The sequence below is a fragment of the Ranitomeya variabilis genome, chromosome 4 (assembly GCF_051348905.1).
Source record: "Ranitomeya variabilis isolate aRanVar5 chromosome 4, aRanVar5.hap1, whole genome shotgun sequence".
Lineage (NCBI taxonomy): Eukaryota > Metazoa > Chordata > Amphibia > Anura > Dendrobatidae > Ranitomeya > Ranitomeya variabilis.
In genome coordinates this window covers 182,786,908-182,805,017 of record NC_135235.1, presented here as the reverse complement: position 1 = coordinate 182,805,017, position 18,110 = coordinate 182,786,908, and the positions used below count along the sequence as shown (strand labels likewise).

The 18,110-nt window shown below is 42.7% G+C and overlaps 1 protein-coding gene across 3 annotated transcripts in view; it reads right to left on the bottom strand.

Moving 5' to 3' along the window:
• The window catches only part of TUBGCP2 (tubulin gamma complex component 2), a 362,650-nt gene that overhangs the window by 316,506 nt on the left and 28,034 nt on the right, over nucleotides 1-18,110 (bottom strand). For all 3 annotated transcript variants that reach the window (XM_077259452.1, XM_077259455.1, XM_077259454.1), the window contains exons 2-3: nucleotides 12,851-13,010; nucleotides 5,478-5,606 (exon numbers count right to left, since the gene is read on the bottom strand). In XM_077259452.1, coding sequence (XP_077115567.1) covers nucleotides 5,478-5,606; nucleotides 12,851-13,000 — 279 coding nt within the window. In that variant the 5' untranslated portion in view covers nucleotides 13,001-13,010. The remainder of the gene's footprint in view (nucleotides 1-5,477; nucleotides 5,607-12,850; nucleotides 13,011-18,110) is intronic.

The following is an 18,110-nucleotide window of genomic DNA, read 5'->3' as shown; positions in this document are numbered from 1 at the left end:
TTATCATCATTAGGCATTTAGGACAACATTGGATTATTCAGAGATCCACAATGAACTTCTGCAGTGAGTTTGCTGCACTGAAAGTAAAGGGGCCAAATAATATTGTACTCCCCACTTTTCAGTTTTTGAATTTCCACAAAAATTTTAAATAACCAATAAATTTAGTTCAACTTCACAATTATGTTGATTCTTCAACAAAAAATTAAATTTGGCATCTTTATGTTTGAAGCATGATAAGTGGGAAAAGGTTGAAAAGTTCCAGGGAGCCGAATACTTTCGCAAGGCACTGTATCTATCTTACTATCCATATATTTATCTACACCTATCCATAGATATATCTATGGACAGATATATCTATAGATAGATATATGAATAGTTATATCTATGTATCTATAGATCTATCTATATATAGATCAATCTATACATCTATCTCATTCCTTCTATCTATCCCATATCTAACTATCTATCTATAGATAGATAGAAGGAATGAGATATAGATCTATACACAGATCGATAGATATTATCTATCGATCTGTCTATCCCATATCTTTATATCTGTGTGTAATGGAGTGTGGGTTGGACAAATATAAAAGAGGAGGTTGGACAAGAAATTACATCACACATTTTTTTTTGTTTGTTCAATAATAGATCTTTATTAAGCTTTCAAAAACGCATACAAAAACGCATCAGAAAAAGCATGTGCGTTTTCCGCTAAGAGGTGCGGATTCAGTGCGGAAAAATCCACAGGCAAATCCGCAACGTGTGCACATAGCCTTAGAATGTCCCATAAGAATAGTCGCTTCAAGAGCATTTGGCATGAGACTTTTAATGCACAATCTTGTGCAGTTACACATTTTTGGTGGGTCAAGGCTCAGAAGCAAAATTATTGTGGCTCCTATTTTTAAAGTGAACTTATGCTGTGGCATTCCAGGAGGCTCAAAAGAATTCAGGAACTCCAATGTATACATTACGGCTTGTTCACTCTCCATGACTGAATCAATGGACATTTACTCTATGTGGTTGCTAGACCAGGCAGCCTTCCCAGAATTAGTAGATTTATGGAGCTGACACTATCATTTTTAGGCGATAGGATTGCACGTTCACAAAGCCACTAATGGTTGTTAAAATTGTTACAAATATCAGGGAAAACTTGGTCAATAAGTTTCATTACTGAAGATGTCATTTCACAAAAATCATCCGGAAAGGAAATTAAATGAGACCAGTAGTGGAATCAGTATGGAACCTGTCATTTCCAAGGCATAGTAGCTGGTGTGTAAATTTGTCCGCAGTTTTATTTCCGATCAAATGAACCCGCATATTAGTAGTAAGAGTTCGCTTCTGAACATGTATCCAGAAAATTTTAGACAGGCATTTAGCTCATCCACTGGTGTTGCTCCCTTAAGAACAGGTAATGTCTGGCAGAAGTAACCTGCAAAAATTACAATAATTTCCCTTATTAAACGATCAGTTCCCCGCAGATCTTTCAAGGTGTGATCAAGGGCCTCGACAGCTTTCTTGTGCGCCATGGTACATTCATCCCAAATAATTACTTTGCAAGTTTGTAATACCTTAGCTTTCCCAGAGCCCTTAGTGATATTACAGACAGGAGTTTCTGACAGCGCTAGATTAAAGGGCAATCCTAGTGCTGAATGAGCCCTGTGCCCTCCATCTAAAAGTGGCCGCAATCCCAGATGATGTAACAGACAAGTCAATCTCACTGTTTGCTTGCAGAAATTTGCTCAACAAATTATTAAAAAATATTTTACCAGTACCTCCTGATGCATCTAGGAAAAATAATCCCCCATTTCCACTGGAAATCTGAGCCATAATTGCTATATAGGCCGATCTTTGGTCATCAACAAAAGAGGCTTATTTAACCCCTTCACGCCGCAGCTCTTTTTCGTTTTTGCGTTTTCGTTTTTCGCTCCCCTCCTTCCCAGAGCCATAACTTTTTTATTTTTCCGTCAATATGGCCATGTGTAGGCTTATTTTTTGCAGGACGAGTTGTACTTTTGAACGACACCATTGGTTTTACCATGTCTTGTACTAGAAAACGGGAAAAAAAATTCTAAGTGTGGTGAAATTGCAAAAAAAGTGCAATCCCACACTTGTTTTTTGTTTGGCTTTTTTTGCTAGGTTCACTAAATGCTAAAACTGACCTGCCATTATGATTATCCAGGTCATTTACGAGTACATAGACACCAAACATGTCTAGGTTACTTTTTATCTAAGTGGTGAGAAAAAACTCTAAACTTTGCTAAAAAAAAAAAAAAAAAAAAAAAAGAAATTGTGCCATTTTTCGATATCCGTAGCGTCTCCATTTTTCGGGATCTCGGGTCAGATGAGGGCTTATTTTTTGTGCGCCAAGCTGACCTTTTTAATGATACCACTTTTGTGCAGATACGTTCTTTTGATCGCCCGTTATTGCATTTTAATGAAATGTCGCCGCGACCAAAAAAACGTTATTCTGGCGTTTTGAATTTTTTTCTCAGTACGCTGTTTAGCGATCAGGTTAATGCTTTTTTTTTTATTGATAGATCGGGCGATTCTAAACGCAGCGATACCAAATATGTGTAGGTTTGATTTTTTTATCGTTTTATTTTGGATGGCGTGAAAGGGGGGTGATTTAAACTTTTATATTTTTTCATATTTTTTAAACATTTTTTTTTTTTTACTTTTGCCTCCAACTGGATCGGCTCAGTTACATAGCAGCGATCATCAGATCGCTGCTATGTAGCTGAATTGCAGGCTTGCTATGAGCGCCGACCACAGGGTGGCGATCACAGCAAATCAGCATCAGTAACCATAAAGGTCCCAAGGACCTATGGTTACTATCCTGACGCATCGCTGACCCCCGTCACATGATCAGAGGTCAGCGAAGCTCCGGTTAAATGCCGCTGTCAGCATTTGACAGCGGCATTTAAAGTAGAAACCCCCCAAAAGTGACACGATTTTGGAAACTAGACCCCCAAGGAACTTATCTAGATGAGTTGTGAGAACTTTGAACCACCAAGTGTTTCACTACAGTTTATAACGCAGAGCCGTGAAAATAATAAAAAAAATTTTTCCACAAAAATTATTTTTTAGCCCCCTGTATTGTATTTTTCCAAGGGTAACAGGAGAAATTGGACCCCAAAAGTTGTTGTCCAATTTGTTCTGAGTACGCCGATACCCCATATGTTGGGGGGGACCACCGTTTGGGCGCATGGCAGAGCTCAGAAGGGAAGGAGCGCCATTTGGAATGCAGACTTAGATGGATTGGTCTGCAGGCGTCACGTCACATTTGCAGAGCCCCTGATGCACCTAAACAGTAGAAATCACACACAAGTGACCCCATATTGGAAAGTAGACCTCCCAAGGAACTTATCTAGATGTGTTGTGAGAACTTTGAACCCCCAAGTGTTTCACTACAGTTAATAACGCAGTCGTGAAAATAAAAATTTATTTTTTTCCCACAAAAATGTTTTTTTTAGCCCCCAAATTTTTATTTTCCCAAAGGTAACAAGAGAAATTGGACCCCAATAGTTCTTGTCCAATTTGTCCTGAGTACGCTGATACCCCATATGTTGGGGTAAACCCCTGTTTTGGCGCACGGGAGAGCTTGGAAGGGAAGGAGCACGGTTTTACTTTTTCAACGCAGAATTGGCTGGAATTGAGATCGGACGCCATGTCGCGTTTGGAGAGCCCTGATGTGCCTAAACAGTGGAAACCCCCAATTCTACCTGAAACCCTATCCCAAACACACCCCTAACCCTAATCCCAACCATAACCCTAACCACACCCCTATCCCTGACACACCCCTAACCCTAATCCCAACCGTAAACGTAATCCCGGGAGCGGTCCGTGACCGCTCCTGGCACATAGTGCCGAATGTCAGCTGCGATAGTCAGCTGACACCCGGCCGTAATCGGCCGCGCTCCACCCGTGAGCGTGGCCAATAGCATATGACGTACTATCCCGTCACTGGGAATTAAGTCCCAGGTCACCTTTACGGGATAGTACGTCATATGGGATTAAGGGGTTAAAATTTGACAAAAATGTTTGTTTTGTGTAACGATCAGTAATAGATTGTTCAGCTCATATAGTCTGCCATTTACTCGACAGGACAGGTCCTGATTACACAAAGTATGGTGCGCTGCAGAGATCGATAATACAGGTCTGCCACTAAAAAGCTGTTTGATTATTTTCATCTAATTTCCATGTATTTTGGTGTGCTGAATACGGAAAAAAATATTGAAAAAAAATCCTGAACGTCAGGATTTGCCACAAAATGCAAAATTCTCTTCAAATTTAGTATATTTCTCTCAAGTTTTGGTATTTTTTATGTTTTTTTTTTAGGGTTTTGAAAGTCAAAATTACTATTAATTAATTCAGATCAATGCACTGAAGATATACAATGCAAAAAAAATATAACTTTCAAAGAAAAGAACTTTCATTGTGAGCTAATGAAACCAGCATCAACATGTTGCAAGCTGAACGAGCAGGCTCTGACATGCTCGGGCTTGATTCAATTGTTTTATCTTGGTTCTCGCCTGTTCACACTTTTTCATCTCAGTTCGTGTTAGCTCGTCATATTAAACCGTGTTTCCCAAAATTAGCATTATGGCTCAGCGGAAGTGTATTAATTTGCCTGACAGTTTCTGTTACATTTGTGGTGAATATCCTCAAAAAGAAGGGTGGTTTGCATTTAAAGAGGTCGTAGAGAAATTTTTATGCAATAACAAAGACCCTGACTAAAAAAAATCGTCGGACGCTTCAGAGACATTCCAGATGCTACTCACAAGCGTAAATGTACCAAGAGGAGCCTCACAGGGAAGAAGAATTGATTTTAGTGTGTGTTAAGTGAGCTCATTGCAGTTAAAAAATGATTTTCATGAAACATTTGTAATAAAAAATTAATTTTATGAGTCTACCTTCATTTATTTTGAGGTATTGTGTATTTAACATAGTTACTTAAATTGTCAGAAAACGTGTCCTATGCAAAACGGAGGTCATTTTCGGATTCAGCGCACTTAAAAACAAAGATTACGTGGAATAACCAAAACAGCTCTTGAAAAAAATTTTTTTGAAGACCTGTGTAATCGTTTAACAAAGCTCATTTCATCCTATGAACGAACATTCTCTCAGTCGTCAGGTGATTGGCAGACTATTTACACAGCACGATTATTGGGATTCGTGCATTCCTAGGTATGCTCATACTCAATATATTAATATTTCACCTACTATTATAAATGAGATTCTCTCCTCTCTTTGCAGTAGTAAACAGATTAGTCAGTTCTACCATTAAGGAATTCATACCATTTTTGTTGAATGTTAGAGAACTAGAATACTTTGAAGTGAATTGTAAAAATTAATAATATTGCAATAATAAAAATAATAAAGAGTTTACATAAACAAAATGTCAAATTATGCAATAAAAAAAATTCCCTTTTCATACACCCTTTTAAAGCTCTACATTTGTCCAAATACTGTTGTACCTCTTTGTCATCTGTAAGTTTGGAAAGTAGATATACTATTGGGTCAACATTACGAGTATTCTTCGACTTTAATTCTTCATATTTCTTTAGAAAATCTTCTGGTGTCCTGGAGAATTCTGCTATTTTCACCTGTGAAAAACAGGTGTTAATTTGAAGATATTTAAATAAAAACTTACACTTGTTTGAACACAGTAAATAACAAGTAAATGTACTTAAGGCAGGGTTCACATCACAGTTGTCTCTATGTTTAATGGCTTTTTAGCGATGCAAAAGGAGTCACAGTGTGCTTGGTCATGCATCACTCCCTTTGCATGTACCCACCACCTCTATTTTGTTAAAAAAAAAAAAAAAAAAAAGACTGCAATATCACAGTGTTCTCATTACAGCTCCTACTATTATGGAGAGGTGAGTGTAAAGGACTAGAAGTAACACTCCACACAGCAAAGCGGCCAGATTGTGCTCCAGCACCTAGCAATTGCGTATGCCGGCACATAGACAACACAGCTTTTCTGCTTTGCCCACTGTTGGGCAAAGCATACTGCGCACGCGCAAGATGCCTTTGGAATGCGCACGCGCGAAAACTACGCAATCGACGAAATTCACCGCAAGGAATGCGCAAAAGCAAGCGAGGAGGGGGGGAAGAGACAGACACTAAGCCCCGCCCATTGGACCATACCAACCATATTAACATACAGCGCAGGAGGAATAAAAAAGGTATTTATGGATCATACGTGGGGAGTCAGGGGGGTTTCAGAAGTACTTGTGTAATGCATAGGGCGCACTGAATTGAATGGTATTTTTACCTGATAGCCAAACAAAAGTCGTGACAGATTCCCTTTAATAGCCACAGGTAGATAGCAATTCCACTCGAGGCTATTGCAGACACATGTTAGCAGTTCAAAACAGCTGACATGTCCCCGGAGCCAACATCAAAGGAAGGGAGACAGACATCGGAGTAAATATACGCCCGATGTCAGTAAGGGGTTAAAGGAGATATCTAAACAAGTGCTCATATGGCATAGTCAATGGATAAATAGTTATGGTACTTAAAAGAAGGAAGGAAAACAATAAAAATTGTCTGTTTCAAAAGGGGAGAAATACCAGACGACAAATTCACACAGAGAATGAAGACACAGACAGAGAGTGAAGACACAGACAGAGAGTGAAGACACAGACAGAGAGTGAATTAGGTACATTATATAAATAGGTACATTATATAAGGAAAATTAATATAAAATATAAATTTTCTGGTATGAGAAACTAGATCTCCTACATAAGCTTAACTCCCTGTATCCAGATATCTGCTGACACTGTGGGACCTTGTCAGGTATGCTAACTCACGTCTTCTGGTCAGGTAATGCAACAATGGGGTTCTGGATCTAAATAAAATTCCTGATCCACAAGGTACTGTACCCTGAGGTATCTCTGGTTCCTTTGATTTATATTCTCAACGTTCCTCTCAGGGGGATGGGTAAAAACTCTTCTAAACTGCTTCTTCATAGGTTACAGGCAGCTAGATGCCTGATTGCTCTCCATTGGAAGAACAACAACCTCCTCTTTTCAGGACTTGATCTACAGAATTTCTGATATTAGTAAAATGGAATATATGACAGCTGTCCTGAATGCAGGGATTAAATTATTTGAGTCAATTTGGGCACCCTGCAATTAGTTTTGGGCTCAACACAATGGATAATTATTTTAGACCTCCCCCTACTTCCTCATTCTCCCTATATTCAAATCCCAAGGAGGGATCTGACTACGGAGCCTAGGACGAATTCTATTTGCAGAGGTCATGAAGCGTTTAACGCAGCGGTGGCCAGCTAGGTCTTAATCAAAGAAAGAGTTAAGAGCTAATACCTGCACTTTCAGCGTACTGGGTGTAAATCCTAGCTCCAACCCCTTTTGCAGAAAGTAAAAAATCTGTGCTATATTGGGATGGAAGGGATCAGGAGTGTTTGGGAAACACCAGGATGAGAATCGTTTCCAGACCTTGCCATATATGGCATTAGTTACTGGCTTACTACTTTTCTGGAGAGTTTGGATTACGCTATACGAGAGTCCTTTTGACTTCAAGATTTTGGCTTCAGTAGCCGGGCTGCAAGGTTCAATTTGTCTAGATCCGGATATAGAAGGGGACCATGGTGAAGGAGGTCGAACTCCTAAGACAGGAGCAAAGGACCCTCCTGAGCCATGTCTAGCAAGGCACCGTACCAACTTCTCCCTAGCCACATGGGAGCAACTAAGATCGTAGTGACTTGATCTATTCAAATCTTCTGTAGTGTTCTCGCCAGCATCAGTATTGGCAGGAAGACGTACACCAGGCTGAAGCTCCAAGGATGGGAGGAGTCTATTCCTCATGCTCCGCTTGCGGGACAGAGGGAAAAGAACGTCCTCACTTTTGCATTTTGGTCATTGGCAAACAGGTCTACGTTGGGACTCCCCAATCGCGAAGTCAGGGACAAGAAGACTGCTTGGTCCAGGCACCACTCCCCTGGATGGATGTCTTTCCTGCTGAGGAAAGCTGCCTGAATATGGTCTAATCCTTTTACATGTACTGCCGATATGGACAATAGACATTTTTCTGCCCAAGAAAAAATCCTTGCCGCGACTGATTTTAGACTGGCATATTTTGTGCCCCCTTGTTGGAGGTAGGCTGCTGTGGTCATGTTGTCTGAATAGACATGTACGTGGTGATATTGAATCAGAGCTGATGAGGCTTTTAAATGCTTCCTCCACAGCTTTCAGCTCTCTCAAATTTGACGAGCTGGAGCTGATGTTTAGGGGCCACAATCCAAGTAGTAGAAGTAAGATCCTTCTACTACTGCACCCCAGTCTCTCTGACTGGCATCCGAAAGGAGTATTTCAGGGGAAGCTGATTCCAGCTGATCCCGCGCTGAAGGTTTCAGTAGTCCAGCCACCACAATAGGGCCGATTTCACATGACCGGGAAGTGGAATTCTCTTGGTCAGTGGACCCTGATGTCTTCTTAAATATACAGTGCCTTGTGAAAGTATTCAGCTCCCTGGAACTTTTTAACCTTTTCCCACATATCATCCTTCAAAACAAAGATATCAAATGTAAATTTTTGGTGAAGAATCAACAAGTGGAACACAATTGTGAAGTTGATCAAAAATTATTGGTTATTTTAAATTTTTGTGGAAATTCAAAAACTGAAAAGTGGGGCGTGCAATATTATTCGGCCCCTTTAACTTAATACTTTGTTGCGCTACCTTTTGCTGCGATTACAGCTGCAAGTTTCTTGGGATATGTCTATCAGTTTTGAACATCGAGAGACTGAAATTGTTGCCCATTCTTCCTTGACAAACAGCTCGAGCTCAGTGAGGTTTGATGGAGATCGTTTGTGAACAGCAGTTTTCAGCTCTTTCCACAGATTCTCGATTGGATTGAGGTCTGGACTTTGACTTGGCCATTCTAACACCTGGATACGTTTATCTGTGAACCATTCCATTGTAGATTTTGCTTTATGTTTGGGATCATTGTCTTGTTGGAAGACAAATCTCCGTCCCAGTCTCAGGTCTTTTGCAGACTCCAACAGGTTTTCTTCAAGTATGGTCCTGTATTTGGCTCCATCCATCTTCCCATCAATTTTAACCATCTTCCCTGTCCCTGCTGAAGAAAAGCAGGCCCAAACCATGATGCTGCCACCACGTTTGACAGTGGGGATGGTGTGTTCAGGGTGATGAGCTGTGTTGCCTTTACGCCAAACATATAGTTTGGCATTGTTACCAAAAAGTTTGATTTTGGTTTCATCTAACCAGAGCACCTTTTTCCACATGTTTAGTGTGTCTCCGAGGTGGCTTGTTGCAAACTTTAAAATACACTTTTTATGGATGTCTTTGAGAAATGGTTTTCATCTTGCCACTCTTCCATAAAGGCCAGATTTGTGCAGTGTATGACTGATTGTTGTCCTATGGACAGACTGTCCCACCTCAGCTGTAGATCTCTGCAGTTCATCCAGCGTGATCATGGGCCTCTTGGTTGCATCTCTGATCAGTCTTCTCCTTGTTTGAGATGAAAGTTTAGAGGGATGGCCGGGTCTTGGTAGATTTGTAGTGATATGATACTCCTTCCATTTCAATATGATCGCTTGCACGGTGCACCTTGAGATGTTTAAAGTTTTGGTAATCATTTTGTATCCAAATCCGGCTTTAAACTTATCCACAACAGTATCATGGACCTGCCTGTTGTGTTCCTTGGTCTTCATGATGCTCTCTGTGCTTCAAACAGAACCCTGAGACTACCACAGAGCAGGTGCATTTATAAGGTGACTTGATTACAGACAGGTGGATTATATTTATCATCATTAAGCATTTAGGACAACATTGGATCATTCAGAGATCCACAATGAACTTCTGGAGTGAGTTTGCTGCACTGAAAGTAAAGGGGCAGAATAATATTGCACCTGGGTAAGAAGGATGTCCTCATCTCTGAATCTAGAAGGATTCCTAGAAACTTCTTCCTTGTGGAAGGATGAAGATCCGATTTTTCTAAATTCAGGATCAAGCCTAGAGATTTCAGGATTTCCAGGGTGTTTGCCACATCTAGGTTCAAAAGGGGGATAGATGGTGCAACTATAAGATAGTCGTCTCGATACGGGATAATGCACATTCCCTGGTGTCGGATGAAGATCACTGCCTCCGCCATGATCTTGGAAAACATCCGAGGTGCTGATGAGGTGCCGAAGGGTAGGACGTTGAACTGGAAATGCCTGACCCGGTGACCGTGGGAAACTGCAAATCTGAGAAACTTTCTGTGGTCGGGATGGATCGGCACATGATAGTATGCCGCCTTCAGATCTAGTGTAGCCATTACCCAATTCCATCCAATGAGCGGTATTGCCGAAGGGACACGACCTTTTTCAGGGAGGCCCCACTCCTGAAGGAAAAGGTTCTGCACATTCTCATGTATAGGAAACCCCTTCTGATCTCTGGGTTTCAGACCCCCAAACATCTCATCTTGTACAGAGTGTCTTACTTCCTCCTCCTCAACCCCCATGGTGCCTCTCACCATACTAATCAGTTCTTCCACATCTTCGGAAGAAAAGTAATATTTCTTATTTTCTGACTTAGGGTTGGAAGTTGAATCATCATTCTCCCAAAAACCCTCTGAACTAGAGGTTTGGATTTTGCCCGAGTCAGATTCCACAGGTGCCATCTTCCATTTCTTAGGAGGAGGGCTTGTGGTAATGGGGCCTGGAAAGAAGTAGCAATAAAGGATTGGACATCTTGTTTTAGGAGGGTCTTGATGCTATCCAGGAGGGAGGGCTGCTCCGTAACTAACACCTCATTTGTGCACAGCTGGCAAAGCTTTTTCTTATGTGTGGAAGGGAGCCTGGAGACGCATATACCACACATGCGGCTCGTCTTATCTTTCTTCAGGGCAGGGACCATTTCTCCCTAACAAGAGAGAGAGAAGGTATGCTAAGTAACCCATGGGCTACAAGTACCTGGATAGCAGGGAACAATCACCCACTACTTACAGTAGGAGGGGGAACACTGGGTTCTGCAGACGCAGATAGGGAGGGGTTTGTCGCCATCCATGTCAGTGTGTCCACAGTCGCAGGGGAACACAGACTGAGTCTTACCTGGTGGCATCCTTGACCAGGATTTTATGCAAAACCGAGGTCTCAGCGTCATTCTGTTCCCCCCAAGTCCAATGGGGGGGGAATGACAGTACGCCCCCCACATTGCCACTGACTCCAAGGACCCGGCACCCTCTGGCGCGCACGTGTGCCCCAGCATGGACTGCACAGGAAGTGAACCAGAAGTTCGGGCCAACATCACGTTCCGTGAGCGCGACCCACGGAATCAGCAGTATGGAGGAGGAGGATGCCGGGGAGCTACAGGAGGACCCCAGCCACACATCCCCGCCCCGCTTTACCCCACGAGGGAGCACAGGAGGGGCGGGAAGGTCCAGAGTTACAGGAAACACGTGGAGACGGGAGCAGCCACTGATGGAGGAGAGCGGAGCCCCCAACCTCACCTACCCGGCATTGAAAGATAACGTGGGGTGATCCAGATCGCCGGCCACGGCGGCACCATCGGAAACCTCTTCATGCCCCATAGGGGACAGGAAAAATACTGGGGGTTGTAGGAAGGGGAGGGGTATTTAACCTCTTCTGTTTCCTGTCCCCCATTAAGGCGGGAAGACATCCTCCGTTGATGCTGTCGTGGAAGGTGACTGGAGAAATACAAGTGCAATTACCACTTTTCCCTTCAGAATGACCAAAAGAGAATAATTTATTCCAGGTTTACAGATTGGAGAACTTTGCCGCCAAAAGCAAGTTCCCAAGATACACATATTTAATCTCTAATGATGAGCAAAATAAATGAGTTATGATGAACGGAAAAAGCAGCGGCTTTACAAAACTTTATGTAAGTCTATGAGAGCCAGAATGAGGCTCTCTTAGACTTACATCAAGAGCTTGTGATTGTTACACTGACTTCCGGTCAGTCAGAAATTACGGTCACAAGATGGCAGCTTGGGACAGGAGTGAAGCTGGCAATAGCTGAAGACGGTGGTTGGCAAGTATTATTCAAGGTTCAGGGACCATAAGTTAGTGGCACCACTCTAGAGCTGAAATGAAAAAGATAAAAAAAAAAAAAAAAAAAAAAAACAACACTGGAGTGTTTAATAAACATATCCTGATTCATATACTTTCCTTGACAGTCAAAATGGCATAAAATCTTTAGATGCTGTGTGACAGAGTCACTGGCAAGGTGATAGAGGGGAGATATGTGTCACTGCATTTAACGGCGTCAGCGATATGAAACCAGAGCATTTTTCTCCAGCACACTACGTGATTGTGAGTGTTAAGTTGCATAAAAAGGGCTGGTTTTATGTGGACCTTCATAGAGTGGGTGGGAGCAGGTCCACTTTATCTTCCCTGGCAGACCTGCGTGAGGTCATGATCATGTGATCAATCACATGATGGGAAAGTCACAGGCTTGGATTTAAATAACCGAGCTCTACAGGCAGTCCGGGTTCAGCTACCCTGGAGAGAGGAGTCTCCAGAGGCTTTGTGGCTCGTCGAGCACAGACTGAAACTGTGCTGCTCCAGAGTGGGGTGCAGCCAGCAACATACGGACTGTGTTGCAGCAGGTTTTCCTTTTGTTGTTTTGTTCCAGTCTTAGCCAGAAAGGCTGAGTGTTGTTTCCCCATTAGTTGGTTTATGCTGCCTGACAAACCAACAAGGATTTAAAGACACTGTGTTCCCATTTTTCCTACCTCTCTGTTCCACCACGTGAGTGAAGTACTACAGCTGCTACTTCATTAGTTCTATAATGGAGCTGAGGTACAAAAAGGTGAGCAGAAGTATTTTACCTTCATAATTCAAGATTTTAAGGGATTTACCTTGGCAGTGTGAGCAAACACACTAGTGGTGACATATGGTGTGCGATTCTTCTGTAGGAGATCTATGTAAAGCTCAGCTCCTTCAGTTCCATGCACATGGAGCACGCTGATGAGCTCATTTACATCATGATGAATTCGAAACTCACTCATTGTAGACGATCTGCAACAAAATGATGAAGAAAACTGCAGAGTTATGAAAATGGGACAGAAGAAGAATGTGTTTTTTTGCTTTTTTTTTTTTAATAAAGTTTTACTTTTTTGTTTCAAAAGTCTGTAACACATCCCTAAAAAAACTAAATAACATGATTCAAATTTTCAATAACATCTGTTATGTCCTAAAAAAAATAGGACAACTTGTGAATATTTAACAAGAACTAGTGACGTTCAGAGATGCCATTTACCTACACATGCAGGAATAGACTGCAGATAAATAGTGTTACAATTATATAAGCCCACTGTAAAGGAGCACAGGCTATAGGATGAAAATGAACTTTTATCCCATCTGTGGCCGATGTCTTCCGGTCATAGGAGCAGTGCAAAAAAACTTACAGTCAACTCTCATTTAGGGATCACACTACTCTGACAATCAAAATACTAGGGAGGGATTACATCAAACTCACTGAATAGTGAGCGAGGACTAACAGCTCCTTGTACCACCCTTATGACTGGAAGATAACTGCCACAGGTAGAATAAAAGTTAATTTCTCCCTGTAGCTACTGCTACAGTAAGGCAGCCCATAACATGATGTTGATGCTATTTGACTGCAGATGAATCCTTTACCTTCAGCTAAAAAGCATTTCTAGACATCACCGGTCTCATTTCAAGTTTCCCATATTAAAATATACTATTGGGCTGTAATCAGCCGTGCAATTAGAGGAATGGTCAAAAGGCACAGATATTGCCCCTAATCATGTGATCTAGGCAATAACATGCTGATGTTGTATTCTTTCTCATCAGGAAACATGAGCCCTTATACATAGACCATTTAAAAGGAACCTGTCATTATGCTTTCCCTTTAAACACCTTTGCCAACCTGATGTGCAGCCTTTTAATATATTCCTAATAAATCCTGTACATCACTGACAGCAGATCATAGGATATTTAAAAAGCTTTGAAGTTCTGTTGTATTCTATTGAGCATCTCTGAACTATACACAGATATCCTTCTCTGCCCTGTAGCATCGCTCTTCACCTATGGTTAAAGTGCATGACATTTTCTACACAGCCAGCAAAGTCTTACTTCACAGAAAAAGTGTGCATGTACAGAATAAATCATTTGCTGTGTGGAAGGAGAAGAAATCATAGGAGGATGGGAGGTGTCAGAAGGCGAAGATGGTTATGCCTAGCCCATTCCTGAAAAGGTCATTAGACTACTGAGCGATCATTCTAAAAAAGTTGTTTGTTTTACTTATAAAGTATGCACCACAGTAATATACAGGGTTACTTGGATACAAATTGAAAGGCTGCACAACAGGATAGCAAAGTCTTTTACAGGGAAAATGACAGGTTCCCGTTAAATAAAAGTGAAAAATATTATCTATATCTCCGGTGACAAGAAACTGATACTTTGAGTCACTTTCACAAATGCACTTGACTCCAAACACATTTTTTCCATTATAATATTGTATTTACACACATTGACAAAATTGTAGGTAGGCTTCTGTGAACCCCTTCAGGGCCATGGCACTTTGTAGGTAAATGACCGGGCCTCATTTTTTAAAATCTGACCACTGCCAATTTATGAGGTCATAACTCTGGGACGCTTAAACAGATCCTGCTGATTTGGAAACTGTTTTTTTATGATAGTGGAAAAATTTGATACGACTTAGGCCGGGGTAACACTAGAGAGAAATACGGACGTATGATAAGCGCAAAAACAACGCATTACACTCGGACCAATGTTTCTCTATGGGGCAGCTCCCATCAGTCATATATTTCTCGGCCGTATTTTACGAGCTGAGAAAATCGCAGCATGCTGCGATTGTCAGCGTATTCCGAGAAAAATAGAATTAGTCTTACCGGTAATTTGGTTTCTAGGAACCTTCCACGACAGCAGTATCGGAGGAGGTCTCCCCGCCCTAATAGGGGACAGGAAACAGAGGTTAAATACCCCTCCCCTTCCTGCAACCACCAGTGTTTTTTCTGGACACAGTAGCATGTATAGTTACCACTTAAGTGCAGGAATCATCTAATAAATACATCAGATAGGGAGGGAAATTAGTGCTGTCGTGGAAGGTTCGTAGAAACCGAATTACCGGTAAGACTAATTCTATTTTCTCCAGTCACCTTCCACGACAGCAATATCGGAGTGATACCAACCGCTAATTTCTTTAGGGGGGGCAACCGCTTGGAGAACGCGTCTGCCAAACGATAGGTCCCTATTGAAGTTGAGCCTGTAGTGTCTGGTGAATGTATGGACTGACGACCAGGTGGCGGCTCTGCATATCTGCTCCGATGATGCGTTTCCCCTCTCTGCCCAGGAAGTCGAGACTGAACGGGTGGAGTGGGCTTTTAGTGAAGCTGGAGGTGCAAGCTTCTGGGATGAGTATGCAAGACTAATGGCTTGTTTAATCCAATTAGCGATCGTGCTTTTGGCAGCTTTCTTGCCCTTACTGTATTTCGTCCTGACCACTGGACGAACAGGTTTTGGTCCAACCTCCAACTCTGTCTGTTGGCGGTAGAACAGGACCACACTGCGGACGTCCAGGGTGTGAAAGGCCTCTTCTTTTCGATTAGAGGGATTTGGACAGAATGAGGGTAAAATGAGGTCTTGATTTCTGTGGAAGTCTGAAACTACCTTAGGCATAAAGGAAGGATCTAATTTGAGGATTATACTATCCATGGTTATGGTCAGGAATGGCTCCTGGACTGATAAGGCCTGTAGTTCCCCTATATGCCTGGCGGTAGTGATAGCTACCAGGAAGACTGTTTTGAGGGTCAGGATTTTTAAGCTGGAGGCTGAAAGGGGTTCAAAGGGGTCAACGGTCAGACCTTTTAGAACAAGGTTCAAGTCCCAAGGAGGAGTCTGAACTTGAAGTCTCGGACGGATTCTAGTAGCCAATGTTATGAATCGTTTGATCCACCGGTGGTTTGTTAGATCTTGGTCGAAGAAAGACCCAAGAGCTGACACCTGAACCTTTAGGGTACTAGGTGAAAGTCCCAGTTCCAAACCCTTCTGGAGGAATTGAAGGATCTGTGCAATATTTGGGTTGAATGGATCCAGTCTGTTCGGGGAACACCATGACTAGAATTTTTTCCATATTTTGCCATAGATGGCGTTAGTTATTGGCTTCCTACTCTTTTGTAGGGTTTCAATCACTTCCTGTGAGAGTCCTCTGGCTTTCAGGATCTCGGCTTCAGTAACCAGGCTGCCAGCTTTAGCTTGTGTAGGTCCAGATGGATCAGGGGACCTAGTTACATAGTTATTAAGGTTGAAGGAAGACTTTAAGTCCATCTAGTTCAACCCATAGCCTAACCTAACATGCCCTAACATGTTGATCCAGAGGAAGGCAAAAAAAAAAACCATGTGGCAAAGAGTAAGCTCCACCTTGGGGAAAAAAATTCCTCCCCGACTCCACATACGGCAGTCAGACTAGTTCCCTGGATCAACGCCCCTGTTGAAGAAGGTTGCGTCTTTGGGGAAGCAGAATCGGGCCTTCTAGACACATGCCTGTTAATGCGCTGAACCAGCTTCTCCCTGGCCACAATGGGGCTACCAGAATCATTGCAACTTGATCTATCCGGATCTTCTGTAATGTTCTGGGTAGCAATGGGATTGGCGGGAAGGCATATGCTAGGGCAAACTCCCAGGGATGGGAGAAAGCGTCCAGTCCCTGCGCCTCGTTTGAGGAGGTCAGGTAGAAGGTGTTTGATTTTGTATTCCAATTGTTGGCGAACAGGTCCACATCGGGAGTTCCCCACCTCTGGACTAAGGATAGGAATACATCCCGGTTTAGAGACCACTCTCCTGGATGGAAGTCCCTCCTGCTGAGGTAATCCGCCTGGGAATTGTCTAGTCCCTTTATATGTACTGCGGAGATGGACAGAAGGTGATTCTCCGCCCAGGAAAAAATCCTTCCAGCAGTTAACTTTAGGCTCGAGTGTCCTGTGCCCCCTTGGTGCCGGAGATAGGCCACAGTGGTCATATTGTCGGACATCACCCGTACATGGTGACCTTGAATGAGGACAGATGCAGCTCTTTGCGCCTCCTCCACTGCTTTCAATTCCCTCAGATTTGAGGAGCTGTGTCTTACATCTGGAGGTCACAACCCCTGAAAGTGGGAGCACCAATAACGGTGCCCCAACCTCTCTGGCTTGCGTCTCTTGTGAGTACTCTGAGAGCAGTCTGATCCCAGTTGACTCCCCGATGTAGGTTTTGTGAGTTCAGCCACCATGAGAGGAAGGATCTCACCCGAGAGGGAAGGGGAATCTTCCTGGTTAAAGCCATCTGGCTTCCTCTTGAATACTTCAGGATTTGAGATTGAAGAGTTCTCGTATGGGCTTGGGCCCAGGAGACTGCCTGGATGCATGATGTTAATGAACCCAGGATTGACATGGTCTCTTAGAGTTGGGGTTTTTTGGCTTCTGAACCTGGAGATCCTGTGGACAAGATCGATTCGACGGTCCTTGGGTAGAAAGGACATCCTCTTCTCCGAGTCCAGAAGAACTCCTAGGAATTTCTTCCGTGGAGATGGCCGGAGATCTGATTTTGCCAAATTCGGGATCCACCCGAGTGACCCTAGGATATCGAGGAACTTCGTCACGTCCTGATTGAGCTGCGAAGCGGATGGGGCGATGATGAGAAAGTCATCCAAGTATGGGATGATACAGACCCCCTGTTGTCCGATAAAGATTACTGCTTCTGACATGATCTTGGTGAAGACTCGTGGAGCAGACGAGACTCCGAAAGGAAGAACATTGAATTGGTAATGGCTGACCCGCTTGTTTTGGGAAATTGCGAACCTGAGGAACCCTCCTGTGGTCTGGATGTATTGGCACATGGTAGTATGCGTCCCTCGGGTCCAACGTCGCCATTACCCAGTCCTGACCAATCAGCGGGATTGCTGATCTGATCGATTCCATTTTGAATCTTCGGTATTTTATTATCTGATTTAGAGGTTTCAGGTTTATGATGATACGGTGTTTCCCAGAGGGTTTTTTTTCACCAGAAAAAGGTGGGAATAGTGACCTTCTCCTATTTCCATATGTTGTACATGGGAAATCACCTCTGCTTGAAGCAGGCTTAGAATATCTGGCATCA